General features: G+C 48.6%; 1 protein-coding gene across 1 annotated transcript; it reads right to left on the bottom strand.

The window, feature by feature from the left end:
• Positions 1-16887: 16887 nt before the first annotated feature.
• On the bottom strand, positions 16888-20455 carry LOC132390478 (uncharacterized). The gene is made up of 3 exons (XM_059963085.1): positions 20338-20455; positions 19755-19819; positions 16888-18116 (listed from the first exon to the last, which is right to left on the bottom strand). The coding sequence occupies exons 1-3, from the start codon at positions 20343-20345 to the stop codon at positions 17242-17244; spliced, it is 948 nt and encodes a 315-aa protein (XP_059819068.1). The 5' UTR covers positions 20346-20455; the 3' UTR covers positions 16888-17241.
• Between the last annotated feature and the right edge of the window lie 652 nt (positions 20456-21107).

The raw sequence follows: 21107 nt of genomic DNA on the forward strand, positions 1-21107 counted from the left end.
AAACGAATTTTCAATCCACGAACAAACTTCACTGGATCTCATGTCTACTGTCTTACTGAATAAGCCTACCGTGTGGAACCTTATCAAATGTCGTTTGCGGCAAGGTTTGTTAGTTCGGAGTAGAGAGAATGCCAGGCAGGATGTTGGAATGCTCCTCTTGCCGGATGTGGGATTTCAGGGACACCTCCGTGACAACGACACCTGCAAGAAGTGCATCCAGCTGCATCTCATAATAAACCGCGTTAGGGAACTGGAGCATGAGTTAGATGACCTCCAGATCATTTCCGAGAATGAGCAGTTTAAAGATAATAGTAAGCAAGCCAGGAGTAAATGGGTTATCGTCAGTCGAGGGCGGGGAAAAGGGCGGACAGAGGATGGTTCCCTTGTGGCCATTCCCCTCAGCGAGTTGTATACCGGTTTGAATACTGTTGAAGGGGGGGAATGACTTGCCTGGGAATGACAGGCTGTGGCTGCTGGATCTCTGCTACTGAGTCTGGTTCTGCAGTGCAAAAGGGAGGGGGTAGATGAGCAGAGAGATAGTGATAGGGGACTCGATAGTCAGAGGTACAGACAGGAGGTTCTGCAGTCGTGTCAGAAAATCCCGGAAGGTTTGTTTCCTCCCGGGTGCCAGGGTCAGGGATGTCTCTGGGCTCGTGCACAGCATGTTGAAGTGAGAGGATGTGCAGCCAGATGTCATGGTTCACAGCGGTACAAATGACGTAGGAAGAAAGAGTGAGGAGGTCCTGAAGTGTGAGTATCGAGAGTTTGGTATGAAGTTAAAAAGCAGGACCTCGAGGATAGTGATCTCAAGATTGCTTCCTGTGCCACGTGCCAGTGAAGGTAAGTGTAGGATGCACTGGAGAATGAACACGTGGTTGTGGACCTGTTGTAGGGGTCAGGGTTTCAGATTCTTGGATATTTGGGACCTCTTCTGGACAGGTGGTGCTTCTACAACAGAAACTGGTTACACCTGAACTACCAGTATCCTTGCAGGGATGTTTGCTAGTGTTACTGGGGAATGTTTAAACTGGATTTGCAAGGGTTTGGGAACCAGAGTGTAAGAGCAGATAGTGGAACGGGGGTGATATGTACGTGCTCCTATTGAAAGGGTTGAAATCAGATTCACGAACAGGTTTTCAGGATTTGACGGATTGTCATATGATGCCGTTTGATGCTCTGGGGACTGTACCGGCTGGAATTCAGTAGAATGTGTCGTCACCTTATTGAAAGCGCTCCGATGGTGAAATGCCATGACAGTGTGGATGTGGAAAGATTTTTGTCCTGTTTTAGGGTAGTCTAGGACCAGAAGACACAGATTAGAATAGAGGACTTCTTTTATAATAGAGATGAGGCGGATTTCCTTCTCCAATGAGCGCTAAATCTGCGGAATCCAAAGCGCAGGCAGCGGTAGAGGTCGAGACATTCGGAACCCTAAGACAAGAGTTTGAAAGATTCCTCATTATTCAAGACCTGAAGGGGTAGCGGGAGAAGGCGGGAAACAGGAGCTGAGAGGAGAATGGATCAGCCATGATGAAATGGCGAGCAGTCCCGATGTCCTAATTCTGCTCCTATGTCGTGTGGGTTTAATAGAAGTTCCTGGGTTACTGTGTGTCAGCAAGTCAAAGGGTTTATAGTGGGCCAAACACGGTCACGCTCTGTTGTCCACCTGTTATTGTGCGGGTTGGCCACAAGATATCTCTGCTGTGGCTCGGGATGTTTAACCCCTTTCGTCTTCCTGTCTGTCACCCGGTTTCCAGTATCTTTATCCATGAGGGTAAATACCTCTCTATATGACCTCCGTATCACCCCCGCAGCTTCCGGAATGATCCCGAGTTCTGCCAGTTCCAGTTCAAACTCTGAAACGCAGACTGTGAGAAGGGGCAGCTGGATGACCTTCTGACAGGTGAAGTTGTCGGGGACTCTGGAGGTCCCCCTGCCTTCACATATCTCGCAAGAGGAGAATTCAACTCTCCTGCCTGCCATTACTGCTGCTCTGACTGTGCGATTATAAAGAAGTAAACATTAATTAATCTGAAAACAAATGAACAGCCGCTTTTTTTGAAGCTTATATCACCCAATCTTCTCCTATATAAAGATTCAAAGAGATAAACACTATAACTTCCACACAAATCCAATTTACCGCCAATTTTGCCGTGGTCAGACACTGAGTGAAACTCCCTTCACACCGTTCCATCACACACTCCCAGGGTCAGACACAGAGTGAATCTCCCTGCACAGCGTCCCGTCACACCCTCCCGGGTTCAGACACAGAGTGAATCTCCCTCCACACCGTCCCACCACACAATCCCGGGGTCAGACACAGTGTGAATCCTCCTCAACACCGTCCCATCACACACTCCCGGGGTCAGACACAGAGTGAATCTCCCTCCACACCGTCCCATCACACACTCCCGGGGTCAGACACAGAGTGAATCTCCCTCCACACCGACCCATCACACACTCCCGGAGTCTGACACTGAGTGTATCTCCCTCCACACCGTCCCATCACACCACCCATGATTAGACCCAGGCTGAGGCTCCCTCCACACTCCAACAGCACATTCTTCCTGGTACAGACACAGAGTGAAACCTCTTCTTCCTTGTCTCGTTACGCACTCGCGGTTCAGACATTTCGTGCCGTTCCCCTCCACCCATTCAATTCGAGAGGACTGGAATGTACAAAAAGGATGTAATTTTAAGCCCTAATACGGTACTGTGAGGCCACAGTTGCAGCATTGTGAGCAGGTTTTGATCCCTTATCGAACAAAGTATGTGCTCTTATTGGAAAGGTTTCAAATCAGATTCACGAACACGTTTCCAGGATTTGACGGATTGTCATATGATGCGGTTTGATGCTCTGGGGACTGTACCGGCTGGAATTCAGTAGAACGTTGTGTCACCTTATTCAAAGCGCTCCGATGGTGAATTGCCATGACAGTGTGGATGTGGAAAGATTTTTGTCCTGTTTCAGGGTAGTCTAGGACTAGAAGACACAGCTTAGAATAGATGACATCTTTTATAATAGAGATGAGGCGGATTTCCTTCGCCAGGGAGCGGTGAATCTGGGGAATCCAAAGCGCAGGCAGCGGTGGAGGCCGATCCATTCGGAACCTTAAAGCGAGAGTTTGTAAGATTCTTCATTATTCAAGACCTGAAGGGGTAGCGGGAGAAGGCGGGAGACTGGAGCTGAGAGGAGAATGGATCAGCCATGATGAAATGGCGAGCAGTCCCGATGTCCTAATTCTGCTCCTATGTCGTGTGGGTTTAATAGAAGTTCCTGGGTTACTGTGTGTCAGCAACTCAAATGATTTATCGTGGGCCATACACGTTCACGCTCTGTTGTCTACCTGTCATTGTGCGGGTTGGCCACAAGATGTCTCTGCTGTGGCTCTGGTTGTTTAACCCATTTCGTCTTCCTGTCTGTCACCCAGTTTCCAGTATCCTTCTCCATGAGTTTAAATACCTCTCTATATGACCTCCGTATCACCCCCGCAGCTTCCTGAATGATCCCGAGATCTGCTAGTTCCAGTTCAAACTCTGAAACGCAGACTGTGAGAGGGGGCAGCTGGATGACCTTCTGACAGGTGAAGTTGTCGGGGACTCTGGAGGTCTCCCTGCCTTCACACATCTCGCAAGAGGAGAATTCAACTCAACTGCCTGCCATTACTACTGCTCTGACTGTGCGATTATAAAGAAGTAAACATTAATTAATCTGAAAACAAATCAACAGCCGCTTTTTTTGAAGCTTATATCACCCAATCTTCTCCTATATAAAGATTCAAAGAGATAAACACTATAACTTCCACACAAATCCAATTTACCGCCAATTTTGCCGTGGTCAGACACTGAGTGAAACTCCCTTCACACCGTTCCATCACACACTCCCAGGGTCAGACACAGAGTGAATCTCCCTGCACAGCGTCCCGTCACACCCTCCCGGGTTCAGACACAGAGTGAATCTCCCTCCACACCGTCCCACCACACAATCCCGGGGTCAGACACAGTGTGAATCCTCCTCAACACCGTCCCATCACACACTCCCGGGGTCAGACACAGAGTGAATCTCCCTCCACACCGTCCCATCACACACTCCCGGGGTCAGACACAGAGTGAATCTCCCTCCACACCGTCCCATCACACACTCCCGGGGTCAGACACAGAGTGAATGTGCAGCCACAACGTCGCATCACACACTCCCGGGGTCAGACTGAGTGAATCTCCCTCAACACCGTCCCATCACACACTCCCGGAGTCTGACACTGAGTGTATCTCCCTCCACACCGTCCCATCACACCACCCATGATTAGACCCAGGCTGAGGCTCCCTCCACACTCCAACAGCACATTCTTCCTGGTACAGACACAGAGTGAAACCTCTTCTTCCTTGTCTCGTTACGCACTCGCGGTTCAGACATTTCGTGCCGTTCCCCTCCACCCATTCAATTCGAGAGGACTGGAATGTACAAAAAGGATGTAATTTTAAGCCCTAATACGGTACTGTGAGGCCACAGTTGCAGCATTGTGAGCAGGTTTTGATCCCTTATCGAACAAAGTATGTGCTCTTATTGGAAAGGTTTCAAATCAGATTCACGAACACGTTTCCAGGATTTGACGGATTGTCATATGATGCGGTTTGATGCTCTGGGGACTGTACCGGCTGGAATTCAGTAGAACGTTGTGTCACCTTATTCAAAGCGCTCCGATGGTGAATTGCCATGACAGTGTGGATGTGGAAAGATTTTTGTCCTGTTTCAGGGTAGTCTAGGACTAGAAGACACAGCTTAGAATAGATGACATCTTTTATAATAGAGATGAGGCGGATTTCCTTCGCCAGGGAGCGGTGAATCTGGGGAATCCAAAGCGCAGGCAGCGGTGGAGGCCGATCCATTCGGAACCTTAAAGCGAGAGTTTGTAAGATCCTTCATTATTCAAGACCTGAAGGGGTAGCGGGAGAAGGCGGGAGACTGGAGCTGAGAGGAGAATGGATCAGCCATGATGAAATGGCGAGCAGTCCCGATGTCCTAATTCTGCTCCTATGTCGTGTGGGTTTAATAGAAGTTCCTGGGTTACTGTGTGTCAGCAACTCAAATGATTTATCGTGGGCCATACACGTTCACGCTCTGTTGTCTACCTGTCATTGTGCGGGTTGGCCACAAGATGTCTCTGCTGTGGCTCTGGTTGTTTAACCCATTTCGTCTTCCTGTCTGTCACCCAGTTTCCAGTATCCTTCTCCATGAGTTTAAATACCTCTCTATATGACCTCCGTATCACCCCCGCAGCTTCCTGAATGATCCCGAGATCTGCTAGTTCCAGTTCAAACTCTGAAACGCAGACTGTGAGAGGGGGCAGCTGGATGACCTTCTGACAGGTGAAGTTGTCGGGGACTCTGGAGGTCTCCCTGCCTTCACACATCTCGCAAGAGGAGAATTCAACTCAACTGCCTGCCATTACTACTGCTCTGACTGTGCGATTATAAAGAAGTAAACATTAATTAATCTGAAAACAAATCAACAGCCGCTTTTTTTGAACCTTAAATCACCCAATCTTCTCCTATATAAAGATTCAAAGAGATAAACCCTCTAACTTGCACCCAAATGCAATTTACCGCCAATTTTCCCGTGGTCAGACACTGAGTGAAACTCCCTACACACCGTCCCATCACACACTCCCGGGGTCAGACACAGAGTGAATCTCCCTCCGCACCGTCCCATCACACACTCCCGGGGTCTGACACTGAGTGAAACTCCCTACACACCGTCCCATCACACACTCCCGGGTTCAGACATAGAGTGAATCTACCTCCACACCGTCCCACAACACATTCTCTGTGTCAAACACAGAGTAAATCTCCCTCCACTCCGTCCCAGCACACACTCCCGTGGTCAGACACGGAGTGAAACTCTCTCATCAGCGTCGCATCACACACTCCCGGTGTCAGACAGAGGGAATCTCCCTCAACACCGTCCCATCACACACTCCCGGGGTCAGACACTGAGTGAAACTCCCTACACACTCCCATCACACACTCCCGGGGTCGGACACAGAGTGTATCTCCCTCCACACCGTCCCATCACACCACCCATTATTACACAGGCTGAGGCTCCCTCCGCACTCCAGCATCACATTCTCCCTGGTACAGACACAGAGTGAAACCTCTTCTTCTTTGTCTCGTTACGCACTCGCTGTTCAGACATTTTGTGCCGTTCCCCTCCACCCATTCAATTCCAGAGGACTGGAATGTACAAAAGAGGATGTAATTTTTATCCCTAATACGGAACTATGAGGCCACAGTTGCAGCATTGTGATCAGGTTTTGATCCCTTATCAGACCAAGGACGTGCTCCTATTGAAAGGGTTCAAATCAGATTCACGAACAGGTTTTCAGGATTTGACGGATTGTCATATGATGCCGTTTGATGCTCTGGGGACTGTACCGGCTGGAATTCAGTAGAATGTGTCGTCACCTTATTGAAAGCGCTCCGATGGTGAAATGCCATGACAGTGTGGATGTGGAAAGATTTTTGTCCTGTTTTAGGGTAGTCTAGGACCAGAAGACACAGATTAGAATAGAGGACATCTTTTATAATAGAGATGAGGCGGATTTCCTTCTCCAGGGAGCGCTAAATCTGCGGAATCCAAAGCGCAGGCAGCGGTGGAGGCCGAGACATTCGGAACCCTAAGACAAGAGTTTGAAAGATTCCTAATTATTCAAGACCTGAAGGGGTAGTGGGAGAAGGCGGGGGACAGGAGCTGAGAGGAGTATGGATCAGCCATGATGAAATGGCGAGCAGTCCCGATGTCCTAATTCTGCTCCTATGTCGTGTGGGTTTAATAGAAGTTCCTGGGTTACTGTGTGTCAGCAAGTCAAAGGGTTTATAGTGGGCCAAACACGGTCACGCTCTGTTGTCCTCCTGTTATTGTGCGGGTTGGCCACAATATATCTCTGCTGTGGCTCGGGATGTTTAACCCCTTTCGTCTTCCTGTCTGTCAGCCAGTTTCCAGTATCTTTCTCCATGAGAGTAAATACCTCTCTATATGACCTCCGTATCACCCCCGCAGCTTCCGGAATGAGCCCGAGTTCTGCCAGTTCCAGTTCAAACTCTGAAACGCAGACCTTGAGCAGGGGCAGCTGGATGACCTTCTGACAGGTGAAGTTGTCGGGGACTCTGGAGGTCTCCCTGCCTTCACACATCTCGCAAGAGGAGAATTCAACTCTCCTGCCTGCCATCACTGCTGCTCTGACTGTGCGATTATAAAGAAATAAACTTTAATTAATCTGAAAACAAATCAACAGCCGCTTTTTTTGAACCTTAAATCACCCAATCTTCTCCTAAATAAAGATTCAAAGAGATAAACCCTCTAAATTGCACCCAAATGCAATTTATCGCCAATTTTGCCGTGGTCAGACACTGAGTGAAACTCCCTACACACCGTCCCATCACACCCTCCCGGGTTCAGAAACAGAGTGAATCTCCCTGCACAGCGTCCCGTCACACCCTCCCGGGTTCAGACACAGAGTGAATCTCCCTCCAACACGTCCCACCACACAATCCCGGGGTCAGACACGGTGTGAATCCTCCTCAACACCGTCCCATCACACACTCCCGTGGTCAGACACGGAGTGAATCTCCCTCCACACCGTCCAATCACACACTCCCGGGGTCAGACACAGAGTGAATGTGCAGCCACAACGTCGCATCACACACTCCCGGGGTCAGACTGAGTGAATCTCCCTCCGCACCGTCCCATCACACACTCCCGGGGTCAGACACTGAGTGAAACTCCCTACACACCGTCCCATCACACACTCCCGGGGTCAGACACTGAGTGAAACTCCCTACACACCGTCCCATCACACACTCCCGGGGTCGGACACAGAGTGAATCTCCCTCCACAGCGTCCCGTCGCACACACCCGGGTTCAGACATAGAGTGAATCTACCTCCACACCGTCCCACAACACACTCCCTGTGTCAAACACAGAGTAAATCTCCCTCCACTCCGTCCCAGCACACACTCCCGTGGTCAGACACGGAGTGAAACTCTCTCATCAGCGTCGCATCACACACTCCCGGGGTCAGACAGAGTGAATCTCCCTCAACACCGTCCCATCACACACTCCCGGAGTCTGACACAGAGTGTATCTCCCTCCACACCGTCCCATCACACCACCCATTATTACACAGGCTGAGGCTCCCTCCGCACTCCAGCATCACATTCTCCCTGGTAGAGACACAGAGTGAAACCTCTTCTTCTTTGTCTCGTTACGCACTCGCTGTTCAGACATTTTGTGCCGTTCCCCTCCACCCATTCAATTCCAGAGGACTGGAATGTACAAAAGAGGATGTAATTTTTATCCCTAATACGGAACTATGAGGCCACAGTTGCAGCATTGTGAGCAGGTTTTGATCCCTTATCGGAACAAGTACGTGCTCCTATTGAAAGGGTTCAAATCAGATTCACGAACAGGTTTTCAGGATTTGACGGATTGTCATATGATGCTCTGGGGACTGTACCGGCTGGAATTCAGTAGAATGTGTCGTCACCTTATTGAAAGCGCTCCGATGGTGAAATGCCATGACAGTGTGGATGTGGAAAGATTTTTGTCCTGTTTTAGGGTAGTCTAAGACCAGAAGACACAGATTAGAATAGAGGACTTCTTTTATAATAGAGATGAAGCGGATTTCCTTCTCCAGGGAGCGCTAAATCTGCGGAATCCAAAGCGCAGGCAGCGGTGGAGGCCGAGACATTCGGAATCCTAAGACAAGAGTTTGAAAGATTCCTCATTATTCAAGACCTGAAGGAGTAGCGGGAGAAGGCGGGGGACAGGAGCTGAGAGGAGTATGGATCAGCCATGATGAAATGGCGAGCAGTCCCGATGTCCTAATTCTGCTCCTATGTCGTGTGGGTTTAATAGAAGTTCCTGGGTTACTGTGTGTCAGCAAGTCAAAGGGTTTATAGTGGGCCAAACACGGTCACGCTCTGTTGTCCTCCTGTTATTGTGCGGGTTGGCCACAATATATCTCTGCTGTGGCTCGGGATGTTTAACCCCTTTCGTCTTCCTGTCTGTCAGCCAGTTTCCAGTATCTTTCTCCATGAGAGTAAATACCTCTCTATATGACCTCCGTATCACCCCCGCAGCTTCCGGAATGAGCCCGAGTTCTGCCAGTTCCAGTTCAAACTCTGAAACGCAGACCTTGAGCAGGGGCAGCCGGATGACCTTCTGACAGGTGAAGTTGTCGGGGACTCTGGAGGTCCCCCTGCCTTCACACATCTCGCAAGAGGAGAATTCAACTCTCCTGCCTGCCATTACTGCTGCTCTGACTGTGCGATTATAAAGAAATAAACTTTAATTAATCTGAAAACAAATCAACAGCCGCTTTTTTTGAACCTTAAATCACCCAATCTTCTCCTATATAAAGATTCAAAGAGATAAACCCTCTAACTTGCACCCAAATGCAATTTACCGCCAATTTTGCCGTGGTCAGACACTGAGTGAAACTCCCTACACACCGTCCCATCACACCCTCCCGGGTTCAGAAACAGAGTGAATCTCCCTCCACAGCTTCCCGTCACACACTCCCGGGTTCAGACATAGAGTGAATCTCCCTCCACACCGTCCCACCACACAATCCCGGTGTCAGAGACAGTGTGAATTTCCCTCCACACCGTCCCATCTCACACTCCCGGTGTCAGAGACAGAATGAAGCTCTCTCCACACCGACCCATCACAAACTCCCGGGGTAAGACAGAGAGTGAATCTCCATCCGCACCGTCCCATCACACATGCCCGTGGACGAACACAGAGTGATTCTCCCTCCACACCGTTCCGACACATTCCCGAGATCAGACATGCCATGAAACTATCTCGGTATCGTCCCAAAAGTTACAGAGTGAATGAACCTGCTGCCCATTCAAACACACACTTACTGACGGGTCAGACACATATTTGGGTTCCGCACTCAATGTCCCGTCACTGATTCTCGGGGACAGACGAAGAATGAAGCTCTTGTATCACGGTTGCATCATCCTCTCCCGGTGTCAGACACAGAGTAATGCACCTTCCACACTGTCCCATCACACACGACCCTAACCCTAATTCACACTCTGATACATTCCTTGTGTCAAATACCGAGTGAACATTCCTCCGCACTATCCCAATCCAACCTCCTGTGGTCAGATAGGAAATGAAACACTCTCTGCTTCATCCCGCCGCACACGCCCGTGGTCAACCATAGTATGGTGCTCCTTCTACCCGGAGATATCACAGGGTTCAGTAAACGAGAGAAGTTCCTTCCACACCGTCCTATCACAGAGATATCTGACACAGAGCGGAACACCATCCAGGCCCGCGTTCCCTGTGTCGGACAAACACATAACCCCCCTCACACCCACCCTCCCTCCTTCCCGCAGTAGCTCCTCGTCACATACATCTGTATCGAACACAGAGTCCCATCAGCCACACACGGGCTGAGACACAGATTTACGCTCCCTGCACACCGTCCGATCACAGACGAACACGGCCAGACTCAGGCTGAAATTCTGAAGGTCACAGGTTCGAGCGAGAACAACGGGTGCCGATAAAATGATTTTTTAAAACAACTTATAGCGTCCTGTTTTATATTATTGGCTAGTTTACCATCATATTCCAGATATTTTCCAGTATTATTTTTTTTTTAATTTCAGAGCCTTTCTTGTTGCCTTTTGTTTGATTTTAAAAGCTTTCAAGTCATCCAATTCCTACTCACTTTTGCCATTTTACATGAGCTTTCCTTGGCTTAACTGCAATCCTTAATTTCCGTTGTCAGCCACGGATGTCTACTCCTATCATGTGAGAACCTCTTCTTCTTTGGGGCAAATGTATCCTGTTCATTGTGTAAAATTACCAGAAATTTCAGACTGCCGGCATCCCATCCAGTCCCCAACTCCTGTCTACATGGGCAAGCTCCTCTCTGATGCCTCTGTCAATCCCATTATTCCATTTTGATGCTGATGTATGTGAGTGTCGCTTCTCCCTCACAAATTACAGAATGAATTTAATCACACCTACTCACTGAACAGACTTGTGACTTCTGGCCCTCGCACTTAGGAGTGTTGAGGACTCGGTTTGAGATATCCCGGACCTGGCAAGCGGGAGACAACATACCATCCGGGAATCTCATTCTGGCACGGCGAACCTCCTGTCTATTCCCAAAACTCACAAATCCACCATCACCGCAGCGTGTCTCTTCTTTCCCCCCTTGCCTTCTGAGCCAGGAGGCAGACCCATTCCAAACAGCCGACCACAGGGACCTCCCTCTATTAGTCCGTATGCCCGACTGTATCTGAAGTGTTACACCGGGTGCTGATGAGGATGACCACTGAACTGGCTCCTGAACCGCTTTCCCCTTCCCGGCTGTCACCCAGTTTACTGTGTCCATCTTGGATGTAACTGCCTCTCTGTGTAGGTCTCCGTTTATTACCACGCTTGACTTCCTGCCAAAGAATCGCCGCTGTATCGATTATACTCCACACATTAAAATTCAACACCTTCGGTCCTGTGTTTGTACTTTTCGATGCTGTACACAATTTTCCAAGCATCTCAGACGATTGAGACCAATTTTCCCCCTCAACAGCCTCTGCTCTGTACACACTATCTGAGAGTAAATCGCCCTCCACACTGTCCGATCACACACTCCAGAGGTTACACACAGAGTGAAGTTCACTCCACACGGTCTCATCACACAGTCATGTGCTCAGGCACAGAGTGAATCTCCCACCGCAATGTCCCATCAGACACTTCCGGGTTCAGACACAGACAGAATTTCCCTCTGCACCGTCCCATCACACACTACAGGTTCCGGCAGAGAATAAATCTCCCTTCACACAACTACCGGGGTCAGATACAGCGTGAATCTCCCTCCAGACTGTCTCATCACACACACCCGGGTCAGACAAAGAGTAAATCTCTCTCCACACCGTCCATCACTCAGACCCGGGTCAGACATGAGTAAATCTCCCTCCACACCGTCCCATCACACAATACAGGGGTTACACACAGCATGAAGTTCACTCAACCCGGTCCAATCACACAGTCCCGGGCACAGACACAGAGTGAATCTCCCACCGCGTTTTCCCATCACACACTTCCAGAGTCAGACACAGAGTGAATCTCCTTCCACACTGTCCAATCACACTCTCACCATGTCGGACACAGAGTGAAGCTCCCTCCACAATGTCCCATCACACACCCCAGGGTCAGACAGAGAGCAAATATTCCCCCAACACCGTCCCATCACACATCAGACACAGAGTGAATCTCCCTCCACACCGTCCCATCACACACTCCCGTGGTCAGACACAGAGTGAATCTCCCTCCGCACTGTCCAATCACACACTCCCGGGGTCAGACACAGAGTGAATCTTCCTCCACACCGTTCCATCACACACTCTCGGGGTCAGACACAGAGTGAATCTCACTCCACAGCGTCCCATCACACACTCCCGGTGTTAGACTGACATGGACTCTCCCACGTGACAATCCCATCGCACAGTCCCGGGGTCAGAAACAGAGTGAATCTTCTTCCACTCTGTCCCATCACACACTCCCGGTTCAGACAGAGTGCAAATCTCTCCCCAACACCGTCCCATCACATAATCCCGTGGTCAGACACAGAGTGAAGCTCCCTCTACTCTTTCACATCAGACACGTCCGTGGTCAAACGCAGGGTGAATCTCCAACCGCACCGTTCCATTACATCCTCCCGGGGTCAGACACCCTGATCTCTGTTTACAGGCTGTCCAGTGCTTTGTAATGTATATATTTGTCCCGCTCCTGATCTCTGTTTACAGGCTGTCCAGTGTTTTGTAATGTATATATTTGTCCCGCTCCAGATCTCTGCTTACAGGCTGTCCAGTGCTTTGTAATGTATATATTTGTCCCGCTCCGGATCTCCGTTTACAGGTTGTCCAGTGCTTTGTAATGTATATATTTGTCCCGCTCCTGATCTCTGTTTACAGTCTGTCCAGTGCTTTGTAATGCATATATTTGTCCCGCTCCTGATCACTGTTTTCAGGCTGTCCAGTGTTTTGTAATGTATATATTTGTCCCGCTCCTGACCTCTGTTTTCAGGTTGTCCTGTGCTTTGTAATGTATATATTTGTCCCGCTCCTGATCTCTGTTTACAGGCTGTCCAGTGCTTTGTAATGTATATATTTGTCCCGCTCCTGATCGCTGTTTTCAGGCTGTCCAGTGCTTTTTAATGTATATATTTGTCCCGCTCCTGATCTCTGTTTTCAGGCTGTCCAGTGATGTGCAATGTATATACTTGTCCCGCTCCTGATCTCTGTTTTCAGGCTGTCCAGTGTTTTGTAATGTATATATTTGTCCCGCTCCTGATCTCTGTTGACAGGTTGTCCAGTGCTTTGTAATGTATATATTTGTCCCGCTCCTGATCTCTGTTTTCAGTCTGTCCAGTGCTTTGTAATGTATATATTTGTCCCGCTCCTGATCTCTGTTGACAGGTTGTCCAGTGCTTTGTACTGTATATATATTGTCCCGCTCCTGATCTCTGTTTACAGGTTGTCCAGTGCTCTGTAATGTATACATTTGTCCCGCTCCGGATCTCTGTTTACAGGCTGTCCAGTGCTTTGTAATGTATATATTTGTCCCGCTCCGGATCTCTGTTTACAGGCTGTCCAGTGCTTTGTAATGTATATCTTTGTCCCGCTCCGGATCTCTGTTTACAAGCTGTCCAGTGCTTTGTAATGTATATATTTGTCCCGATCCTGATCTCTGTTTTCAGTCTATTCAGTCATGTGCAATGTATATATTTGTCCCGCTCCTGATCTCTGGTTACCGGCTGTCCAGTGCTTTGTAATGTATATATTTGTCCCGCTCCTGATCTCTGTTTTCAGGCTGTCCAGTGATGTGCAATGTATATATTTGTCCCGCTCCTGATCTCTATCCCAGCGCCAATATTATAAGAATCTACGACTCCATCAGACAAACACGGAGCGAGGCTCCCCCCCCCCCCATACCATTCATTCACATATTCCCAATATCACAGAGTGGAACTCACTCCACGCTATCCCATCAGAAACTCCCAATGTCAGACACAGAGTGAAGCTCCCTCCACACGGTCCCATCACACACTCTCGGACTCAGACACGTGACGCTTCCTCGACACTGTCCCATCACACTTTTTCTGGTACAGACGCAGAGTGAATTCACTCTTCCCCATCCCTTCACACACTCACGGTTCAGACATTGTTTAGATCCTCTGCAGCTATCCCTCGCCAAATCCGCACACTGGTATTAAACACTACACAAGTCAAAATGAGAACTAGCCCTCTCACTCCCTCCTGCAACCTTCTCCTCTCAGCAATCCCCAGCACTCTACAATCCCAGTTGTCTGGAATTCTGTCCCGGATACTATGAGTGCGCGTAACAGGATGTGGACGGTTCAGTGCGCACGTGCTCCCAGTTCTAATCACCGATTCCAAATCCTGGACTGGTGCCCGACGCTCTGCAACAGGATGATAGGCTCCCCCATCCGGAAACCACAGTCTGTAGCGACGTTATCGAGCAACAGGTTGTGTAAAACTAAAACAACAAGGGGATGGTGAAGGGCTCAGACACATTAGGAGAATGAGAATGGACGTGGCAGTTAGAATACAGTGTTGCGAATTGCATGGTCTTGCAATTTCAAATAAAAACGTAAACTGTCTTCTTGATTGACAGAAAATTTTAAAATAAATCTGCGGTGCAGAGCGATTCGGCAGACCTCTGTAGTTTTCATAAATGTTTCACATGCAGTTTGATGTGCCTCAGGGATCTGTACTGGGTCCAATGTAATTTGTCATATACATTAATGATCTGGATATATAGGGTGGTAAATTCGATTAGAAAGCATGCAGATGATACTAAGATAGGTGGCGTTTTGGATAATGAAGTAGGCTTTCAAAGTCTGCAGAGAGATTTAGGCCAGTTAGTACAGTGGGCAGAATGATGACAGATGGAGTATAATACTGATAAGTGTGATATGTTACATTGTGTTAGGAATAATCAAAATGAGAACTACATGGTAAATGGTAGGGCATTGAAGAATGTAGTAGAACAGAGTAATCTATGAATAATGGTGCATAGTTCCCTGAAGGTGGAATCTCATGTGGATGGGGTGGTGAAGAAAGCTGTTGGTATGCTGCCATTTATAAATCAGAGCATTGTGTATAGGAGTTGCGATGTAATGTTAAAATTGTACAAGGCATTGGTGAAGCTAAAATTGGACTACTATGTATAGTTATGGTCACCGAATTATAGGAAAGATGTCAGCAAAATAGAGAAAGTGTGCGGACTAGATTTAGTGAAATGTTACCTAGGTTTCAGCACCGAAGTTACAGAGAATGGTTGAACATGTTAGGTCTGTGTTCTTTTTTTTAGCGTAGAAGTTTGAGGGGGAATTGATAGAGGTATTTCCAATTATGAGGGGGATAGAGTTGACGTGGATAGATTGTTTCCATTGACAGGAGGGGAGATTCTAACAAGAGGACATGAGTTGAGAGTTAAGGGGCAACAGTTCAGGGGTATCACGAAGGGCAACTTCTTTACTCAGTGGTAGCTGTATGGAACGAGCTTCCATTTGAAGTGGTAGAGGCAGGTTCGATTTTGTCATTTTTATATGGATAGGTATATGGACAGGGAAGGAATGGAGGGTGATGGGCTGAGTGCAGGTAGGAGGGACTCGGTGAGAGTAAGCGCTCGGTCCGGACTAGAAGGGGCGATGTGGATTGCTTCTGTGCTGTAATTATTATACTGTTAAGTGTTTATATGTTGTCATTCTAAGGCTTCCCAAGTCACAAGTGAGACCTCATTTGGAGTATTGTGAGTAGGATTGGATCCCTTATCTAACTAGGGATGTGGTCAGATTAGAAAGGGTTCAAAGGAGTTTCGCGAGAATGATTCCGGGATTGGAAGCTTATTATATGAGGAGTGTGTGATGGCTCTGGGACCACTGTCATGCTGAAGACGGAGGGTAGAGCCACTCGAAATCTATTAATAATTGAAAGGACACGGGAGAGTGGATGCGGAGAGGATGTTTCCAATGGTAAAAGAGTCCAGGTTAAAAGGCACACACTGAGAAGAATAGACTCCGAAACTAGAAAGGCGATGTGCGGGAATTCCCTTCGCCAGAACGTGGTGAATCTGCGGGATTCAATGCCGCAGGCAGCCGGGGAGGCCCAGCCATTTGGATGAGTTTCCGGCAGAGGTTGATAGGTTCCTGATTAGACAATGCATGAAGGGAGACGAGGAGCAGACGGGCGATTGGGGCTGAGAGGGAAATGGATCAGGGATGTGGAAACGGCAGAGCAGACTTGACGGCCTAATTCTGCTCCGATGTCGTAGGATTTTAACTGAAATTTGCCAGTTTCCTGGCTGTCAGCTTCTCGGAGGACCTATAGTGGGCCAAGCACCCTCACGCCAACACGAAAAAGGTGCAAACACCATCCATGGGGACAGATTCCCTTCGGATGGATAAAATGGATATGAGGGATGTTGTACATTTGGACAAGGTGCCACCCATGAGGCTGTTTACCAAGCTGAGAGCTGATGGTGTTATTGGAAAGCTGCTAACATGGTTAGAGTTTTGGCTGTCTGGTAGGAGGCAGCGAGTTGGAATAAAAAGGATCCTTTTCTGTTTGGCTGCCAGTGACTGGTGACGTTCCGCAGGGTCGGTTTTTTATGATGTATATAAATTATTTAGATGATGGATAAATGACATTGTTGACAATTATGCAGATGATACAAAGGTTGATGGCGGGGCAGGTAGTGTTCAGGAAAAAAAAACAGGATGCAAAGGAACTTAGACATATTCGTAGAATGTTCATTTACAAATGAAATACAATGTTGGAAAATGCATGGCCGTGCACGTTGGTTACAGAAACGAATGTGCGGAATAGTTTCTAAACGGTGAGAAAATGAAGAACAAAGAGATGCAATGGGACATCTTCTTCCACTGCGCAATCGCATCTCCGAACGCACGAGAAATAACTCTACTTTTTTGCGGTATTTCTTAAAATTTGTAATTTACATTAATTTTACATCTTTGCGCCATACTGATGCTGCAAAAAGAGAAATTCCAGGCCGTGTTTGTCTCAGATAATAAATCAAATATCGATACCGTTGCAAAACATCCGATCCGAGTGGAAGGACACTTGGCCCGCTGGTCTTCACTGGTCAGGACTCTGAATACAGGAGTCGGGAGGTCACGTTGCCGTGGTACAGGACGTCGGAGAGGCCGCACAGTTTTGGTCGCTCTGCTCTGGGGAAAATGACATTGAGCCGGAAAGATTTACAGGAATATACGGGACTCGAGGGGCAGAGATGGAGAGAGGAAGTGGTCTTTCTTCCCTGGTGCGTGACTGTAACCTTACAGAGTTGCATAAACTCAAGAGGGGCACAGGCAGAAGGAATGTGCAAAGACATTTACCCAGAGTTGGGGTATGGAGAACCAGACTGGACAGGACTGTGGTGAGAGTGGGTGGAAAGGAGAAAGAGGGATGAATCCGTGAGGCGGTGGTGTTAGAGGAAACGGAAAGGGGAGGGAGAGAGTGCGGTAGAGAGGGAGAATCGAGAGAGATAGAGAAAAGTTTGGATGAGAGAGCGGAGAAACTGCAGGCGGAGAAAGCTCGAGGAAATAGGGTGAGGAGAGGGGGTAGAGAGAGAGAGTTAGAGGGAGTGTGGAAGAGCGGGATGGTGCAGGGATGGCGATAAAGAAGGTCATAGATGGGGAGAGGGGTTTGTCCATGTGTGGTGGGGAGAATGTGGTTGCGAAAAGTGGAGATTAGATCAGCAGGCAGGGTCAGAGAAAGTAGGGAGGATTTTGACAGGATGGGGTCAAAGAGTGGAGGACGGATAAGGAAGTGAAAGACAGGGTAATCATTTGATTCAAGTCGGCTCTCCGAGCAGTTGACAGAGAACCTGGATCTTTTCAGGAATATCTGGGTGGGAACGTGCGGACTTCTCGCAGATGAAATGGTGATTATCACGGAGGCAGTTGCCACGCCATTCATTCGATATACATACATTGCAGGAGGAGCTTCCAGAGGAAATCTTGAACAGCCGACCAATGTCAAAATTCCTATTAATAAATGGTTAAAAATAAGAACTTTGAACAGAGACAAATCAGATCTGGCGCGCAAAGCGAAACCGTCGCCAAACTAGTCCCATTAAACTAGGCAATCGCCACAGTCCTGTGTCGTTCCCAAAATAATTCCAGTGTCCCAATGTCTCCCCACTGCTCTGTGCCAGTCACCAAATTAATCGAACTACACCACCTCCCCCACAGCCTCCGACCCGTCGTCCCGTGGTCCCCACAGTCCTGTGGCAGTCCCAATGCGAATCGAACACACAAACTTTCTCCTCTCAGATCTATTTCATTCCCCAACCAAATCCGATTCTCTCATCCTCCCCCCCCCCTAGACTTCAGCGGTACCGAAATTAGTCACACAGGCACACTCTCTTCATGCAGTCCTGTGTCGGTCCCCAAATCCATCCCACGGTCCTTCCTCTCCCGACAGTTCATGTCCGTCCCCAGGTTAAATCCCGTTGGCCCTCACCGAACCTCAGACTTATGTCAGTCCGAAATCTCTACCCACTGACCGGCTCAGTGCCTGCATCCCTGTATCAGTCTTGAAACTAATCGACTTGTCCCACACTCTCCCCTCAGATCAGTGTCAGACCCCAAACTGATCCTGCTGCACTACTCTCTCTCACAGAGCAAGACCTGTCGTCAATCTAATCCGAGTTTGCCTCCTTCTCCACACAGTCCTGCGTCAGTCACCAAAATAATTCCACTGCATCTTCAAATCCCTACACCTCTGTGTCAGTCACCAATATAATTCCAGTGCATTTCCAAATCCACACAGCCCTGCGTCAGTCACCAAAATAATTCCACTGCATCTTCAAATCCCTACACCTCTGTGTCAGTCACCAATATAATTCCAGTGCATTTCCAAATCCACACAGCCCTGCGTCAGTCACCAAAATAATTCCACTGCATGTCCAAATCCCCACAGCCCTGTGTCAGTCACCAAAATAATTCCACTGCATGTCCAAATCCCCACAGCCCTGTGTCAGTCACCAAAATAATTCCACTGCATGTCCAAATCCACACAGCCCTGCGTCAGTCACCAAAATAATTCCAGTGCATTTCCAAATCCCCACAGCCCTGTGTCAGTCACCAAAATAATTCCACTGCATGTCCAAATCTTCACAGCCCTGTGTCAGTCACCAAAATAATTCCACTGCATGTCCAAATCCCCACAGCTCTGTGTCAGTCACCAAAATAATTCCACTGCATGTCCAAATCCCCACAGCCCTGTGTCAGTCACCAAAATAATTCCACTGCATGTCCAAATCCCCACAGCCCTGTGTCAGTCACCAAAATAATTCCACTGCATGTCCAAATCCACACAGCCCTGCGTCAGTCACCAAAATAATTCCAGTGCATTTCCAAATCCCCACAGCTCTGTTTCAGTCACCAAAATAAACCCCAGAGGCCACTGACAATCGTCAAAATATTTTACTGCCCTGTCCCGCAGCAGACACATACCGCTCCCTAAACATATTCCACTTGTGTCATTCTCTGCTGACAAAATATCCCATCACTCCGCTTACTTCCCACAGACATTTTTCAGTTCGTAAACTAATCCCATTTATTCCCCTCAGGACAGTGTCATTCCCCATCTCCCACCCCACAGATCAGTCAATATCTCACCCTGTCGTGCATTGACCAATCCAGTAAACGTTGTTTTTGGGGACAAGAGAGCGGGAAACAAAACTCTGTAAAATTAAATTCCTTTGATTAATGCTGAGAATCGAAAACCATTGACGGAAGTGTGTGATGGGACTGTATGAAAGGAGGTTCTCACTGTGACAGAGCCCGGGAATATGTTTTGGGAAGAGGTGGAGGGAGATTCACTTTGTGTCTCACCCCGGTAGTGTGTGATGGGGTAGTACAGAGGGAGCTTCACTCTGTGTATAACCCCTGGAATCTATGATGAACATGTGTGGAGGGAGCTTCACTGTGTGTCTGGCCCGGGAATATTTCATTGGACCGTGTAGATGGTGCGTCACTTTGCCGCCCCCAGGCAGTGCGTGATGGGACGATGTGGAGAGATATTCACTCTGTCTTCCACCTAGAGTGTGCGACGAGATGGTGGGGAGAGAGCTTCACTCTGTGTCTGACACCCGGGATTGTGAGACAGAAGTGTATTGCGAGTTTTCATTCTGTGCCTGACCCCGCAGGTGTGTGATGATTCCTGTGTTAATGTGGGATCTTCCCCTGCTGTGACACATACCGCTTCATCCCTTGAATTGATTTCCAGCAGCCTTGAATCACGGTTTGAACATTCTTGAATCGCTCGGCGGAAAGGTGCTACAAACGTGGATACGAAATAACACCGGTCTTTATTATCGACCCAGTTCTCCGAACACGTTTGCTCTGGAAATCGGGAACAAGGAACAATGAGACTCCCTTCACTCCCTCCCTCCCTCCCTTCAGAGTGAATCTCCATTCTCACTCTCCCATCACACACACCCGGTGTGTCACACAGAGTGAATTTCACTCTATGCGTTCTGATCACGTCCAGCTGAGATCAAGAACAGAGTGAATCTCCCCCCACACCGTCGAATCGCACATTACCTAGGATCAGACACAGTGAACTTCCCGCAAACCATCCATCACACACTCCCGGAGTCAAGACACAGAGTGAATCACGTACCACACTGTCCAATCGCAAACGCCCTGGGAGAGATACAGAATGATGTTCCGTCCACAACGTCCCATCACAGATTCACAGGATCGGGCACAGTGTGAAGATCCTTCCACATCATCCATCGTAGACACTCCCTTCAGGCAGAGATTGAGGCAACCTTTCCCCCCTCCCCTGATACACTCACGCAGTCAGTCACAGACTGATGCTGTCTCCAATCCATCCCATCACACACTCAGTGTTTCACAAACAGAGCGATGCTCCCTCCACACCGTCCTATCGCACACTCGTTGTGCCAGAAACAGAGCGATGCTCCCCGCACACCGTCCCATAGCAGACCCCTCGATCAAACACGG

The sequence above is a fragment of the Hypanus sabinus genome, unplaced genomic scaffold (assembly GCF_030144855.1).
Source record: "Hypanus sabinus isolate sHypSab1 unplaced genomic scaffold, sHypSab1.hap1 scaffold_922, whole genome shotgun sequence".
NCBI lineage: Eukaryota > Metazoa > Chordata > Chondrichthyes > Myliobatiformes > Dasyatidae > Hypanus > Hypanus sabinus.

Excerpts from the sequence above, each read along its gene's own strand:
- LOC132390478 (XM_059963085.1), bottom strand. Across the intron at positions 18,117-19,754 it reads ATTGGTCAATGCACGACAGG|GAATTTTGACATTGGTCGGC; the intron begins GTGAGATATTGA and ends ATTTATTAATAG.